Source organism: Dermacentor albipictus, unplaced genomic scaffold, assembly GCF_038994185.2.
Source record: "Dermacentor albipictus isolate Rhodes 1998 colony unplaced genomic scaffold, USDA_Dalb.pri_finalv2 scaffold_202, whole genome shotgun sequence".
In the NCBI taxonomy this organism is placed as follows: Eukaryota; Metazoa; Arthropoda; class Arachnida; order Ixodida; family Ixodidae; genus Dermacentor; species Dermacentor albipictus.
Genome location: NW_027225756.1, coordinates 1 through 15,951, shown reverse-complemented (window position 1 = coordinate 15,951; position 15,951 = coordinate 1). Strand labels below are relative to the sequence as shown.

At 51.1% G+C, this 15,951-nt stretch overlaps 1 protein-coding gene and 1 pseudogene across 1 annotated transcript; both read right to left on the bottom strand.

Moving 5' to 3' along the window:
* Window positions 1–453: 453 nt before the first annotated feature.
* Window positions 454–572, bottom strand: LOC139053767 (5S ribosomal RNA; annotated as a pseudogene).
* A 12,808-nt stretch (window positions 573–13,380) lies between these two features.
* On the bottom strand, window positions 13,381–15,805 carry LOC135907317 (uncharacterized). Its single transcript, XM_065439000.2, has one exon. It carries the CDS (start codon window positions 15,708–15,710, stop codon window positions 13,812–13,814), a length of 1,899 nt encoding a protein of 632 aa, XP_065295072.2. The 5' UTR covers window positions 15,711–15,805; the 3' UTR covers window positions 13,381–13,811.
* Between the last annotated feature and the right edge of the window lie 146 nt (window positions 15,806–15,951).

Below are 15,951 nucleotides of genomic sequence, written 5' to 3'. Positions count from 1 at the left end.
GGTTTGAATTTGTTGATCTGCGCTAGAAAAGAGAAAATTGCGTGTGCGAGTTGTGCAGAGGAGAGTGGACGTAACACGTTGTGTGTGCTTTTCCGCGGCTTGCACAGCTAGGTGGCTTGGAATGTGCTGCCGTCTATGTGATGTTACCAACCTGCACGCGTGTAATAGCGATGCAGTTAGCAGTTTATGCGAATAATTTGCGCGATTAGTGACACTTCTTGTCGCCGTATTACTCCGCGTAATATCATGCCGCGTCTTTCATGTTGTTTTAATTTGTGCGCGCGAAGCTCACATCGATATGTTGACGTACGAGATGCTGCGGATGATGAGTGTTTACATTTCGCCAACGCGTCCACTCACCACAGCTTTACGCCTACATGCGCAACATGCCAACTAAAATAATAACACTAATAATAAAAAAAGTACAGGCAAAAAAAAAATTAAAAAGAAAGGTGCCATCAGCACTCGGTGTTCCCAGGTGGTCTCCCTCCCAAGTACTGACCGAGCCCAATGCTGCTTAGCTTCGGGGATCGGACGAGAACCGGCGTATTCAGCATGGTATGGCCGATTTTTTTTTTATTTATTTATTGCCGGTCTTCGACATTGCTCAGACGGTACATGTAGTTAGCCCACACTTATATATCACAAATTCCAAACATTGAAGGAGAAGAAAACAACAAGGGAAGGTGCGTAAGGAAAGAAACCGCACAATAGAGCCGTCTGCCCATATTGGACTGGCTTTGTCAAACTAAAATTCCTTCATGACTGTCAGGGGTTCTAGCCTCGACAGCCAATCCGGTACACATTCTTCCATTTTCTGCATTTCAATAAATCGCGACATAGATTCTTTGAAGTAAACACGAGCTGGCCTAGCGTCAGGATCGCAATAGTACCCTGCCATACGAGCCCGCCATATACAGTGCAGAGCATTCAACATAACAAAGTCATAGGGAACCCCGTCTTCATCTTTAATGGCCAGATACCTAATGCCTTGGGGGTCCACCGGTAGCTCTTTCTTCAGGGTACGCTTTAAGACGTCCCAGAAGAAAACTGCCGCCCAGCAATGTAGGAAAATGTGGTCTATATTTTCGGGCTTCTTGCATATCAAGCAGTGCGTCCCCCAAGGTACGAGACAACCCCTTTCCTCCAGAAACGTCTTCACGGAAAGCGTTCCTGTGTGTAGCTTAAAGAAGAAGGTCTTTACACCTGGTGGAACCTGCATGCGTTTTACTCGTTTAAGTACGTCTTGTCCTGGCCCTCCACTGTATACGGCTCTGTATAAGGGCACTGGGAACACAATGTCGCATACATCTTTATACAATGCTTTCCTTTTCACTTCACAAAGGTAATCATTTGTAAAACGAACAGAAAGGAAGCGTACACTGTCGACCACTTCCTTGAAATATCCACGCAGCGATCCCGTCATGCTTGCCGTGCTAATAACATGTGCCGGCAAAGCATTACTCAACCTTAGCTGGCATACAGTGCGCAGAAATGGATCGCGCACATCGCGAAAAAACAAAAATCGATTAACAACTTGACGAACAAAAAGGTGCGCCAGGCCCACACCCCCATCCTTCACTCTTTTGAACAAATTTGTTCGGCTGCACCGTTCCCATGTTGACCCCCAGATGAAAACCGGAAACACTCTGTGCAGCCTTTGCACATTTACTCTAGAACAATACAGTGTTTGCAAGACGTAATATAACTTAGTAATAAAGAACATGTTACAAACTGTCGCTCTTGCAAACATGGACAGGTTATTACCTTTCCATTTATCTACTTTTTCTTTCAGTTCTTTGGTTTGGTTCCTCCAGTATTCGTCGCTGCTATTGTACCTGTCTAGGGGAACACCCAGATACCTTGTCGGAGTTCTCACCCAGTTCACGTTCGCGAAATAGTCGGGTGCAGAAAACCAGTCCCCGTGCCACAGCCCTAGCGATTTGCCCCAGTTTATTCTGCTGCCCGTTACGGCAGAGAAATGCTTAACTACAGATATTGTTTCCATTACACTCGGTTTGTCCGTACAACACACTGCAATGTCATCTGCATATGCGAGCAACTTCACTTCGGTCGCTGCCAATCTGAAACCCCGTATTCGGTCATTTTCATTAATTGCTACACACATTGCTTCTACGTAGATAGCAAATAACAGCGGGCTGAGGGGGCAGCCTTGGCGCACTGAACGCATGATGTTAATGGGGGCCCCCAGAGACTTGTTAACAATTAATCTTGTTGTGCAGTTCTGGTACGCCAAGGCCACGCCCTCAGTGATGATGGAACCGACATTAACATGATCTAAGATGGCAAACAAAATAACGTGAGCGACACAATCGAACGCTTTCTCTAGGTCGAGCTGAAGTACTGCAACACCGCCGCCCGTGACGTCACAGCACTCGAGCACACATCGCATCTTATGTATGTTTGAAAAAATAGATCGTCCTTTGATGCCACAGGTTTGATGGTCTGCGACTATTTCCTTGATGACGCCTTGAAGCCTGCTAGCCAAAACTTTCATAAATATTTTATAATCGATGTTTGTTAGTGAAATCGGTCTGTAGGATGACACGAATCTGAGTTTGTCTGTTTGGTCGCTCTTCGGTATTAGAATGGTGTGCGTTTTTCCAAAGGAAGGTGGTAATGATTTCTTTTCGTATGCGTCATTAAATACATGTGCAAGCAAAGGCGCCAGCTCTCTTTTAAAAGCTTTATATAGACCCGCGCTGAGTCCATCAGGTCCCGGCGATTTACCTAAGTTCAAATCGTCTATTGCTTTTTCGACTTCTCTCTCCGTTATTTTTTCCTCTAATCGCTTTTTTACGTCATCGCTCAAACGTGGCATCCGATGCAGAAAACCTACTTTAAAACCCTCAACATTCGCTTTCTGAAATGCGAAGAGCGACTGATAGTACTCAAAGAAGGCGCGCTGAATGCTATCACTGTCTTCAACGACATTGCCATTCACTAAAATCTGGTCGACATGGTTTCTTCGTCCATACGCCTTCTCTAAACCGAGCGCCCTTTTCGTGGGCGTCTCCCCTGCGGCTAGTGCATCTGCTCGTGCCCGTACGATGGCTCCTTGATAGCGTTCCCTGTCAAATAGTTCAAGTTTTTCTTTGACGTTTCGCACATCGTCTTTGTACGCACCAGGCTCTTTGCACTCAAGCGTTAGCAGCTGCCCAAGCAGTGTTCTTAAACCCTTTTCTTTCACTTCCTTCTCGAATTTTTTACAACTGGACCTTTCTATCGCTTTCATTTTGATCTTTTGTTTAAAACATTCCCACTTCTCGACGATTGTTCCCGCATCATCACATTGAACTTCATTAACCGCCTCCCGTACTACCTGCAAAAAGGGCTGGTCATTTAGTAACAAGGCGTTCATTTTCCACATATCCCAGTTAAATACATGTCTCCTTTTCATTATACCTACGTTACATTTCACCAGGCAGTGATCTGAAAATGACACTGGTACTACACAGTAACCGTGACATGTTGGAATTGTATCTAAAGAAATATACATTCGGTCCAAACGCGCATGGCTGCTGCCCTGAAAACGTGTAAATGTCACTTGACGCCCCCCTTCCAGACATTCATAAACATCATCGAGTTCATTTTCATTAATTAAATTTGATAACACTTCACTGCTTCGGTCACGCACACCTGCATTATTGGCTCTGTCTCCAGCACTCAACACACAATTAAAGTCACCTAACAACATCACGCGCATATTACAACATACGTATTGTGTAAGGTTCGAAAAAAAACGGACGTGCTCGTCTACTAAATTCGGTGCATATACGCATATGATCCGGAACACTGAATCACCCATAACAATATCACAAAGAACAATCCTTCCCGACTGACACGAAAAAATGCTTTGAATCTGCAGTCCAGGCAGCTTCTTCACAAGAAGAACGCACCCTCCAGCCGTGCCTACCGCATGGCTAACCACCACAAAATACCTAGTCGTGAAACGTCGCACCATGCTCCCGGTCTGCTCCTCTCCTTCAACCTTAGTTTCCTGAACGGCTAGTACGTCTATGTCGTGGTCAGTGACCAACCGTAGGACCTGACTTTGCCTACGACTGGCCGCCAGCCCTCTCACGTTTAAAGTGGCAATTTTCAGGGACGGTATCTGAGCCATGTTGAGCTAAAGAGAAAAGTAGGCCCGGAGCATGGTGCTTACCGTTCACGACTAGCCCTCGGCTAGCCGCCTCCGGGACCTCCCGGTTTCCCGGCGTTGTTTGTGGCCGGCACTTTGTCCGCAGGCTTTCGCTCAGGTGGGACATTCGGCTTCGGTTTCAAGCTCGACCGCCTCCCAAGTGGTGTCTTTGTCGGCGGCCCTTCGCTGGTGCTGGTCGCACTGTCGTTGCGGTCCTTGGTCTGGTCATGGGGGCGCTTGACTGGGGCACCAGGAGTCGAAGGCCGGTCGCCGTCAAGGACGGCCCCGTCCTGCTGCATCGCCGTCGTGCCGTTGTCGAGCGAGTCTTCACTCCTGCTCCGCGTAGACGGGCGCATAGCGGTCGCGACCTGTGCCGTCCCACTCGGCTTCAGGGCAGGCTCAGCCACCTTGCTGTCTACGGCCGAACTCGTCGTCCCACTGGCTGTCGCTGTCGAGACCGCGTCTAGCGTTCCTTTAGCAGCGTCCTCCGCTTCGGCCACGTCCATGACGTGCTCTGCCGCAACGTCGCTAGCTGCTGGGCCTGTTACGGTGGCATAAGACCTTACGCAGTCAGCGTCGACGTGGCCGAAACGTCTGCATAACGTACAGCGGGGGACTCTGCACTCACGGCGGACGTGTCCCGTGCCGTGGCAGCGCAGGCACTGCATCGGTCGACCGGTGTAGGGGTTGGGGGACGGCGGACTTCGCGGATGCAAACCCCAAACTTGGGAGGGATTTATTTACATATTATATACAGGGAGGTGAGCGACAAGTAACATTCGTACTGTCATTACGGGCCGGCAGCAACTCGGACGCTGCGGCCCGCGGCAAGAAGTTCGAGAGAGGTGAAACAGGGAATCAGGGCATGTCCCAGAATGCTCAGGTCTCTCTGGAAGGCTTCTTATAAACCCTTCGAGCACTGCAAGTCACGTCATGTTTGACCAATAGGAGAGTCCACTCCGATGACGCCACTTTCGGCCAATGGTAGGCGCCCGTGTCGTGGTGTCACACCTGGCGGCTTGCTGCGGTCTTGCATCGCAGACGGGCAATGCACTTCGAACAATGAGAAGGGGAGGGCTGCACCTGCTTCATTGTCGGATGCCCACCTGCTAATCCCGGCGGCGCACGAACTTGTTGGCACGTAAACTTGTTGCCTTAAACTTGTTTGCTCGGCCGCTTCTCTGGAATGCGCTTTCCTGCTTTTGCATTCCTCAATTAGCTGTGCTGCAATCCGATGTGGTCTGGGGAACTCGAAGTAATCGCAGGAACCAGCTCCATATCTAACAGCTCGTCCTCGCCCCGGTTGTTCTGAATGGCCGGTGAAATCAATTCGCTGGCCATGAGGAACGCTGATAGAAGCTGCAGGGTACTGGGGTCGAGCCTCGTTTGACAGCCCTCGGGATCCTGGGCCCTGGAGAACAAACGTCAAACAAACAAAACAGCACAGCGCTGCACCACGCGTAAGCGCAGGCTCTTCACCCCTGACTCGCCAGACTATTACTGAGTCAAAATCAACCCTGATCTTTTATTTCCCCAATTTCGACAAAACAGTTCCAACCACCCTTCCAAACCGCTATCCATTTCTCCTCGATTGCCGACAAGACCAGAGTACTATTGTTGTTGCAAAACAAAAGGGTCGTTGACGATGCAAACAACAAATGAAAACAGCCGAACATAACTTAAGTGGCCTAACCACACGAACAGCATGCTTCCAATCTATCGCAGTGGCGTACATATCGCACGTAATGGTGCCACTGCACAATCTGGTCAACCTCACAAGCACGTAATCACAAGCGCACCAGCCTTGTGGTCACTAAACAGAACGCGTACTTGCATTGTAGGCAAACTTTTCATTCACGCTTACTCACGTTTCTTTCCTGAAAGTCCTACAGGACACGTGACATAAACGAACAATTAAGCTTGCGGGACTTACACACTCCGCAGAACCCTTAAAATAATGCGTCTTAATAACTCGTTCCACGCATACTTATCAGAGAAGTCAGAATACGGCTGCCCTAACACACACGAGCAACCCAGTCATAAATCTGCTTTCTTCCGTCCACACAGGACATGCGCTAATGGAACTAAGAACGCTTCTCAGTGCAAATCATGCACTCACTGAAAATCTACGCGCTTAACCTTACAAAATTCAAAAACTCTTAAAAAGAAAAGGTTAAATAACACACGCGCTTTACGATAGGCCTCTCAACAATAACCTTGACCCTCAGGTTACTCACACACACAAAAAAAAAAGCCTATCTACTTATTAATGAGCAACTCGCGAGACTACATGTTTACTTAAAACGCATCTTTCAAATCTCGGAGCTTCTCAAACGAAAACACAAACAAAGCTCATACGTTTACATATTGAAAGAAACTCTAGTCTCAAATCGCGAAAACTTTCCGATGCTCAAAAATAAAAAAACAACACGTTTCACTTCTACGGAAGCCCTCCTGGCCTCCCTTTCCAAACGCTTACGTCTGACTCATACTTTGAGTCGAACGCGGGGTGGACGTGGTCTGAAAGCTACTCTGGCTGCCGAGAGACAACAAAAGGGCTAACTAACTATCAGCTCCCCCAAGACGTTACGGTCTCCTGCCAATTTGCGTCCTCGCGCCCCGCTTTCAACACAAACTCGTTTGACCGCGTCGCTACTCCCCACCTGGTCTCGTCCTGCCACCTTGCGTTTCTTCGAACTGCACGCTGAGCTATAAAAAGAACTACGGAACGACGAGGAGCTTAACTGCCCCGTGCCCTTTGTCCGCGTCCGCGCAGAACATTCTTCGCGGTCCCCCTTTGACCGGTGGCTCGACCATTTTGGATGCGTCAACATCGTCCTAGACGACCGCACCTTCTTCCTCGCGCCCTGCCCTTTTGGGTTTCTCGCCATCTTTGGCGGCGCTACATTAATTACCGACTTTCGGTTTTTACCGCGCTTCTTTTTAAGGCGCTTTCTCTTTGCACTAGCCTTCATGTCGCCTTCTCGTGCCTCGTGCTGGCCGGTACACATTTCGTCGGCCCGGATCGGCCTCTTACCCGCACAGTCTGAGTGATTTACATTTAAATCTACTCTCACTTTGCCTCGACTGGCGGACAGCTCAACCGACTCTGGCACAATGCAGTAGGCTTTACTCGAGTAAGACAACTCGCACTCTTGCGAACTGCCCTCTGCTACATTGCCCAGCGCACGCTGTGAATCGGCACACAGCCCGTCGTTATCGATCGCTGTCTCACGCGCACAGTCCGAATGATTAATAACGGAATCATCCCTATCTAGGCTATCTAGACTGGCGGAGAGCCGCACCGATCCCTGAACAATGCAGTTGTTTTCTCGTGAGCTACGGAGCTCGCCACCCCGAGAACTATTCTCAACTGCATCGTCCAGCTCGCACTTCATTTCTGCACGCACATCTGGCTCTACATGGGTGCTCGCTTCTGTCTGGTCAGCAGTACCCTTTTCTTCGCTAGCAACCTCGCTAAACTTACCAGCGACGCACACACGTGGTAACTGTGCCAATTTGTTCGCAGCTGGCCTAGCTGTCTCCACAGTCATCTCTTGGCACAGCACCTCGTCGCTCTCACTACGGCCTTTAACGGCCTCTGTTGCCACTAAGGCATCGTTAGCAGCTAGCCTTTTCCCTTCACTTATGAATCTGCAGCCAATATCACAGGCACTCCTTTTTTCGTCGGCTTCTGGCAAAAATCCGCTCGATGCTTCCGCATCCTTTCGCTCTGTACTACCTACAGAATTCTCAGACAGCCGTTGTTTCTGTGCCAATAACTGATCACAATGCTGTATCTCTTTGATCAGTGCTGCCTTCTCTCTCTCATACTTTTCCTCTCGCTCACGTTCGCGTTCATTCTCACGTCCGTGACGCTCACACCTAAGAGTAAGTTCTCGAAGCTCCTGCTTCCGTTCATTCTCGCGTTCTTCACGCTGACACTCACTCCTAAGCTCACGACGCTCTCGCAAACGTAGACGACGCACACGCTCCCGTGGCTCCTGTATCACCTCCCAAGCAAGCTCAATGCTTTTGTCATCATTGCCACTATCATTAATCGCCTTTATGATAGCTGGCGTTTTCATCCGTTCGTCCGCCTCAACTCCCAAATCGTCGCACACCAACAACAAGTCTAACCTCGTCAACCTTCTAAGATCCATGGCAGCTGCCCCGGCAGGTGGTTAGAACTGTTTTCCTTAATTAATTTGTGCAAACACACAATGCAACAAACTCCCGATTCCCAGAACTAACAAAATTGAACACACAACCTTTGAGTCTGGCGAATCATAAGGAAAAAAACCACGCGCTCACTTACGGTTGCAGCACCCTGCCATCCGGTTCATTTGTCCGCTGTTCCCGGTTCCTTCCGGACTCCCTGGGTCGAAGGCTCGCTCCTTCTTCGATACTCCCAGTCTCTTCGGACCTCTTTCGACGAAGGCTCTCTCTTCTTCGCTCTTCCCGGTTCCTTAGGATCTCTCTCGACGAAGGTTTATCCGTAGCGCTGCCACCAGCTGATGCATTCGGAGGCGATCCTACCGCTGCCAACCAGATGTAGGGGTTGGGGGACGGCGGACTTCGCGGATGCAAACCCCAAACTTGGGAGGGATTTATTTACATATTATATACAGGGAGGTGAGCGACAAGTAACATTCGTACTGTCATTACGGGCCGGCAGCAACTCGGACGCTGCGGCCCGCGGCAAGAAGTTCGAGAGAGGTGAAACAGGGAATCAGGGCATGTCCCAGAATGCTCAGGTCTCTCTGGAAGGCTTCTTATAAACCCTTCGAGCACTGCAAGTCACGTCATGTTTGACCAATAGGAGAGTCCACTCCGATGACGCCACTTTCAGCCAATGGTAGGCGCCCGTGTCGTGGTGTCACACCTGGCGGCTTGCTGCGGTCTTGCATCGCAGACGGGCAATGCACTTCGAACAATGAGAAGGGGAGGGCTGCACCTGCTTCATTGTCGGATGCCCACCTGCTAATCCCGGCGGCGCACGAACTTGTTGGCACGTAAACTTGTTGCCTTAAACTTGTTTGCTCGGCCGCTTCTCTGGAATGCGCTTTCCTGCTTTTGCATTCCTCAATTAGCTGTGCTGCAATCCGATGTGGTCTGGGGAACTCGAAGTAATCGCAGGAACCAGCTCCATATTTAACACCGGGTACGACGACCAAGGCCAACTCGCCGCCGACGCGTATCTGATGTGGCAGGTCCTCCACTTTCATGCCGCTTTTCAATTTCAGGATGACGGTCCTGGTGGTTGAGGTCTTCGCTCCCATGCCTTCGACGCGCCACCGCTCCCGGCTCACCTCCTCCACCTTGCCGAAGGCCGCGGATGCCGTCCGAACGTCCTCGTCGGCAACGCCGTACAGCAGCCAGTGAAGCCTTAGCTTCACCTGCTGATCCCGCGGGTCAACGATGACGCACCGTCGTCCCTTCACTTGAAGTTCCTTAAGGTCCAGAAGCCTCTTTGTGGCAGTCGCATCGCTGAGGGTCACTGCCCAGACGTGGTTGATCTGGTACGCCCCTATGCATACCACATCAGGCAGCAGGCCCGTCGGCAGAAGGGCGTCCCTGAAATCTTCCACCTTGTACGGTCTCGCACGTACATCACCGTGCAAAAAGACGGTATTAATCACTACTTGACCTTTAGGCAGTTGCGGCAAAATAAAAGCGTATTCCTTATCATCGTTTAGCCTGGTTCCGCGGCCAGAAGTGGCCGCTGTCGCTGCTCCACTGGAGCCCATGATTCTGCTGACCGCTCAGCTCGGCTGCCGGAAGCAGAATCGCCACTGCATGGTATGGCCGATGGCGAGAAACGAAGGTTTCTGATGTCACCTGCATCTAAAAATGAGCATTGGCTCTCTACAGCTACAATGAATAGTCTTTACGGGTTACGGAAACGTCTCATTACGTGGTTTGAATTTGTTGATCTGCGCTAGAAAAGAGAGAGAGAGATAAAACTTTATTGTGTCCTTGATGGGGTTAAGGGGTAGCGGGGGTCGGGAGACTAACCCCCAATCCCCCCCTTCCTCAGACGGCGGCCAGTTCTTGCCTTCTGGCGGCGTCTTCGGCCATCCGGACGGCCCAGAGCTGCTCCTCTGGGTCTAAGCTGAGCAGCAATGTCTCCCACTGCTCGGCCGTACTAATGATGCGTGTGTTAGTGCGGGAGGTGTTGGTGGGTGAGGCTTTGGGGCATTGCCAAATAATATGATTGAGGTCGGCGCGGGCTTTGCACGCTTTGCAGAGTGGTGAGTATGTATCGGGGTACATACGGTTGTAAAGCACGGGGTTCGGAAAAGTTCGTGTCTGAAGGAGTCGCCAAGTGGTGGATTGAGACTTAGTCAGTGTTTTGTGTGCTGGGGGGTAGCGTAACCTCTCTCTGCGGTAGTGCAGTAGAATTTCTCCGAACGTGACCATTCGGTCCCGCGCGTGACCGCGATGCAGAACAGAGGGCTGGTCGGGATCGGAAGACGCAGGAGAAGGATGATGCGCCCGGTGTGCGAGAGCTCGGGCGGCATCGTGTGCGGCTTCGTTTCCAGCCAGACCCGAGTGACCAGGGGCCCAGATGATCTGCACGCGGCGTTGCCTTGAGGGAGGAGTCCCAGAGAGAATCTTTTGCGCTCGGGGTGCTATTAGTCCTCTTGCATAGTTACGAATGGCCGTTTTTGAGTCGCTGATGATGCAGTGTGCATTGGTAGCCGCGTAGGCCAAAGCGATGGCCGCTTCTTCTCCTACTTCGGGTTGCGTGGCGAATATTGATGCGGCCATGGAGAGGTGGTACTGCGAACCCGCGACTGCGACGACCGCCATGGCGTTTTGGTTGGGGTAGTCTGCTGCGTCCACGTAGGTTACGTCAGCGGCTTGGTCGTAGCGCTTTTGTAGTTGTTTGGCTCTTTCTGCACGTCGCTCCGGATTGTGTTCAGGGTGCATATTGCGAGGTATGGGCGGGATAACTAGCTGATCACGAATGTTTGGAGGGATGGGTACTTTTGGTCCGAATTGGGTGGTGTAGGTTATGCCTAGGGTGCCTAGAATGTGCCTGCCCGTGGTGGAATGGGCAAGTCGTTCATATTGGCTAATACGGTGCGCTTCAATAAGCTCGTCTATGGTATTATGAATGCCTAGGGCGTCCAGTTTCTCATTAGAGGTGGTGATGGGAAGATGTAGGGCTTGTTTATAGGCCCTCTTGATCATGGTATTAAGTTTGGACTTCTCAGTTGCATTGAGGCTAAGGTACGGAGCGACATAGGTGATCCTGCTCAAGGCGTAGGCGGTTACCAGGCGTATAAGGTTGCTTTCCTTCATGCCGTGATGTCGATTTCCGATGCGTGCAATGAGGCGAGTGGTTTGGTGTACATGATTATCTAATTGCTTGAGTATGTCCGTGTTTCTGCCGTTTTGTTGGATGCGTAAGCCAAGGATACGAATGCTAGGTACTGTAGGTATGCGTTGCTGGTGCACGCGGAGTTCCATCTCGGGTGGGTGAGCGTCTGGACGTCGACCTCCCCAATTAGGCTTGTACAGAAGGAGCTCCGATTTCTGTGGGGAACACGCCAGGCCGCGCGGTTCTACGTATGCAACGACCTCGTTGATGGCTTGCTGCAGCGTGTCTTGGATGTCTCCGTCGCTGCCCCCGGTGACCCACAGGGTGATATCGTCTGCGTATAGGCTATGCTTGAGGTTGGGGATGCTAGCTAATGCAGGCGGTAGTCCGAGCAAGGCCACGTTAAACAGAAAAGGGGATAGAACCGATCCTTGCGGCGTGCCTTTACTGCCTAAGTGAATAATTGGCGACTGCAACCCTCCGATGGTAATGGTGGCTGTGCGACCTGTAAGAAAATTCTTAACGTAGTTATAGGTTCGATGTCCAACCTGGAGTTGTGCCAGTTGGTTCAGTATGGCCTCATGCGTGACGTTATCGAAGGCCTTGGTTAGGTCTAGCCCCAAGATGGCTCTGGTGTCCAGCCTGGAGGTTTTGTCGCCATCGATAATTTGGTGCTTGAGCTGAATCATGATATCTTGAGCAGAAAGTTTCGGGCGGAAGCCAATCATGGTATTGGGGAAGAGGTCGTTGTCGTTCATATGTCTGTGTAAGCGTGTGAGGATGACGTGCTCGAGGACTTTTCCGACACATGAAGTCAGGGAGATAGGGCGGAGGTTTTCGAGTAGGAGGCGCTTCCCGGGTTTGGGAATCATAATAATTTTGGCTTCTTTCCATTGTGAGGGGAGGTTTCCAGTTTCCCAGTATGCGTTAAAATAAGCTGTGAGGGCTAGTATAGAATCCTCATCTAGGTTGCGAAGCATTTTATTAGTAATGCCATCAGGTCCCGGGGCTGAGTTAGGGCGGAGTGCGAGGATGGCTTCACGTACTTCTGCTGCTTCTATGGGCACATCCAGGTGGTCGTTATCGGTGCCTGTGTATGCTGGAGCGGGTGTGGTAGGTTGAGGTCCTATGTATCGGTCTATCAATTCTTGAAGAACTTGTGCGTCCGTGCCCGAATGCGTGTGAATAATTTTTTGCAAGTTGTGCTGTTGTGTGTTCTTGCTGTTAGCCGGATCGAGGAGGCAACGGAGGATATTCCACGTTTTGGGCAGGTTTGGTTGCCGCTCCATGCTGTCGCATGTGCTGTGCCAATTTTGACGAGTAAGTTGTTGTGCGTAGTCTTCGATTTGAAGGGTGAGAGTACTAATACGCTTCCTGAGCGTTCGGTTGAGCTTGTTGCGTTTGTATCTGCGTTGCAGACTGGCGAGGGCTTCCCACATATGCAGTAACTTGCTATCTGCCTCCTGCAGATTGGCTTCCTCAGGCACCAATTTAGTAGCTTTGCTCGCGTCTTGCAGCAAGGATGCGACCCAATCTTCGAAAGGGGGTTGGGTACCCGAGAAAGAGGTGAGGGCTCTGGCCTGCCGGAAAGCTTCCCAGTTCGTTATGTGGAGTTGACGACCTTTAGGCTTTCGCGGGACCACTCGAACTGTTGTTTGGATTAAATAGTGGTCGCTGCCCAAGTTGTCTTGTGTGTTGATCCAGTCTGCTTGTGGAATTCGTTTTGCGAATGTCAAGTCCGGAGTAGTATCTCTGCTAACACTGTTTCCCATACGAGTGGGAGAAGTTGGATCCGTGACAAGAGTAAGACCTAGATTCTGTCCGTCAAGCCATAGTTGTCTTCCCTTTCGGCGATCCATTGAGTATCCCCATGCCACCGCAGGGGCATTAAGGTCCCCTACGATGAGCAGGGGGGCTCCCCTAGCTACTTGATCTGCTTTGGTGAAAAGTCGTAGAAACCTATGTTGTTCTCTGGGGCTGCTGTACACATTGAGGATGAAGAGGCTCTGTTGCTTGCGCCTTGCAGACGGGATGATCTCCAGAAAAATGTGGGCTGCTGTATCAATGCCTGTGTTATGCTGTATAACCGGAATGTTTCGCTTAACTAGTGTGGTTACTTGGGGCCTGCGGTTATCATTGCAAACTGCGGTGTATGCGGCGTATCCCGACAGCTTAGCCGCTTCTCCGGTCTCTTGTAATGCGATAACATCGGGGGAAGTATCTGGTGCGAGAGAGGTAATGTATTGCTCTAAGTGTGCTCGCTTTCGCCGGAAGCCCCGGCAGTTCCACTGCCAAATGCAGTAGGTAACACGTTCTGGATTACTCGCAGCCATCTTTGTCGGGACGCGAGTACGGCTTCTTTAGGGGACCTGCTCTGGGACGGAGTAGGGTGTTTTCCAATTCTGACAAACGGGTATTGTGATTTTGAGCCAAAGTTGCGACCATGTCTTGAAGCACTTTGCGCGTGTCGTCCATGTTTTCCTGTCGCTGTTGTTCTCTTGCCGCAAAGGCTTGCTCAATTCTGGGCAGTAGTAGCGTTTCTAGTTTCGCCGTAAGGAGGTTGTCCATTGCGCGTTCGAGAGCTTTTGCAATGGAGGCGTCGAGCAATGTGGCAAGCTTACAATCTAATGCTTCGTTGAGGTTGCGTTCTATCCGCTGTTGCAGCTCAGTGAGGGCCTCGCAGTTGACATTTCCTTCTGAAGTGTATGCTGGTGTTGCTACTTTTGAGATTGGTTCGAGAGCTTTGCGTTTGTGCGAGGTTGGTTGTTGGGTGGTTTGCGGGCAGTCTATTGCAGGGACAGGAAGGATGTCTGCATTTGATGGTAAATGCTTGGGTTGTGTGTCTGCAAGTTGGGATTTGAGATTAGCGTTTTCTGTCTTGAGTTCTTGTATCTCAGCACGTAAGGATCGGAGCTCCTGCATGAAGCTGTGCATGGTAGCGTCACTAACTGTGTTCACTGGGGTTGCTATAGGTTGTGTGGTGTGACCTGTGTGGGAGACAATGCTGGCCCAGCTTACCTTGGGGGGTGCGTCTTGCACTTTGACTGTGGTCGTTTTAAGGCTTGTGTTTCCTTGCTGCTGCGGCGGTGTTGAATCCGGTCCGCTCCGAGAGTGACTGCGTCCTTGTGACTGACTGCGACCTCGGGAGCGGCTGCGTCCGCGAGACCGACTGCGTCCTCGTGAATTGCTGCGTTCGGGAGCCTGCGGTTGTAGTGTTGACTTCGGTGTTGGCAGAGCTGAGTCTCCATTTGCAGAAGTCGATGGCCCCATCTCCTGGTCAGCTCCTTGTTGTCCCAGTCGTAGGCGTTCCCATCGTCGTTGGAGTAGGAGGTGTGGTGTCTGGAAGCGGCGATGGCAGGACTTATCACCAGTCGGGTGGTCTTTGCCGCAGAGCGCGCAGCAAGGGTGACAGGGGTGATCATCCGGTGGATTTACTGTGTCACAGCTCTTGCATTTCCTCTGGGTTGGAGTGGGGCATACATCGGCCCTGTGGCCGACGGTCCCGCAGATGTCGCAGACCTCGGTGCGCTTCTTATGTAGATAGCATTTGTATTCTGCTCCGCGGTAGTAGACATGGTACGGTACTTGCTTTCCGTCGAATACGATGAGCACTGAATTAGTCTTGCCCATGCGTCGGGCCTGCAGAATCGTAGGGTTCTTCTTGTAAATGAGACTGTTGGTAATGTCTTCTTCCGTGTCATATGAAGGGATGTTATGTATGACTCCTTTGGCTGTGTCCTCCGGCGGTGTGACGTATGCTGTGGCAGCGTAGCGGACTGCTCCGATGGGGAGACTGCGGATGCGACAGTATTTTTCGGCGTTAGACATCATTGGAGTGCTAACTACAATGACATTATTATCCGTGCATGAGCGGTAAATGTCGTCCTCTGCTTCTTTGGTTGTAATGCCCGTGATCTGTAGTATTGAGTCGCGTATCTGGGCGTCTCCTAGTTTGGACACGTTGAAACCGTCTCTTGGGCGTATGACGATCTTGATATCATTCTTCGGAAGTCGTGGTTGCCGTGGTGCGCGTCGGCGTAGTGCGGGCTGCTCGGTACTCTCGGTGCGTGCGCTTGCTGTTGAACGGAGGGATCCGTGTATGAGTTGGGATGATGCCTGCGTAGTCTGTCGTTGCTTACGGTGGCTGACAAGCCACCCTGCTTCAACGGAAACTTCTTCGGGGGCTATTTTCGTGCCTTCAACCTCTACTACCTCCATGACGAGGGGAGGGGCTGCACTTACTTGATCTCACGAGGGTGCGAGTCGTTGGGCGAAGTCCTCGGGAGCCGGGACTGCGACATCGACGCCGCGCACCTTCGTAGCTGCGGCGCACCTGTCTCTCGGCCAGACGGAGCAGCTGAAGGTCTTGTTAGGGTTAGCAATCTTGTGGTCGTAGAAACCCTTGTCCTGGGTCCCTGGCGTCGGTACTGGTCTTGATCGGTAGCGGACCACTTCCGGA

Excerpts from the sequence above, each read along its gene's own strand:
- LOC135907317 (XM_065439000.2), bottom strand. The coding sequence starts at position 15,710 with ATGGAGGTAGTAGAGGTTGAAGGCACGAAAATAGCCCCCGAAGAAGTT.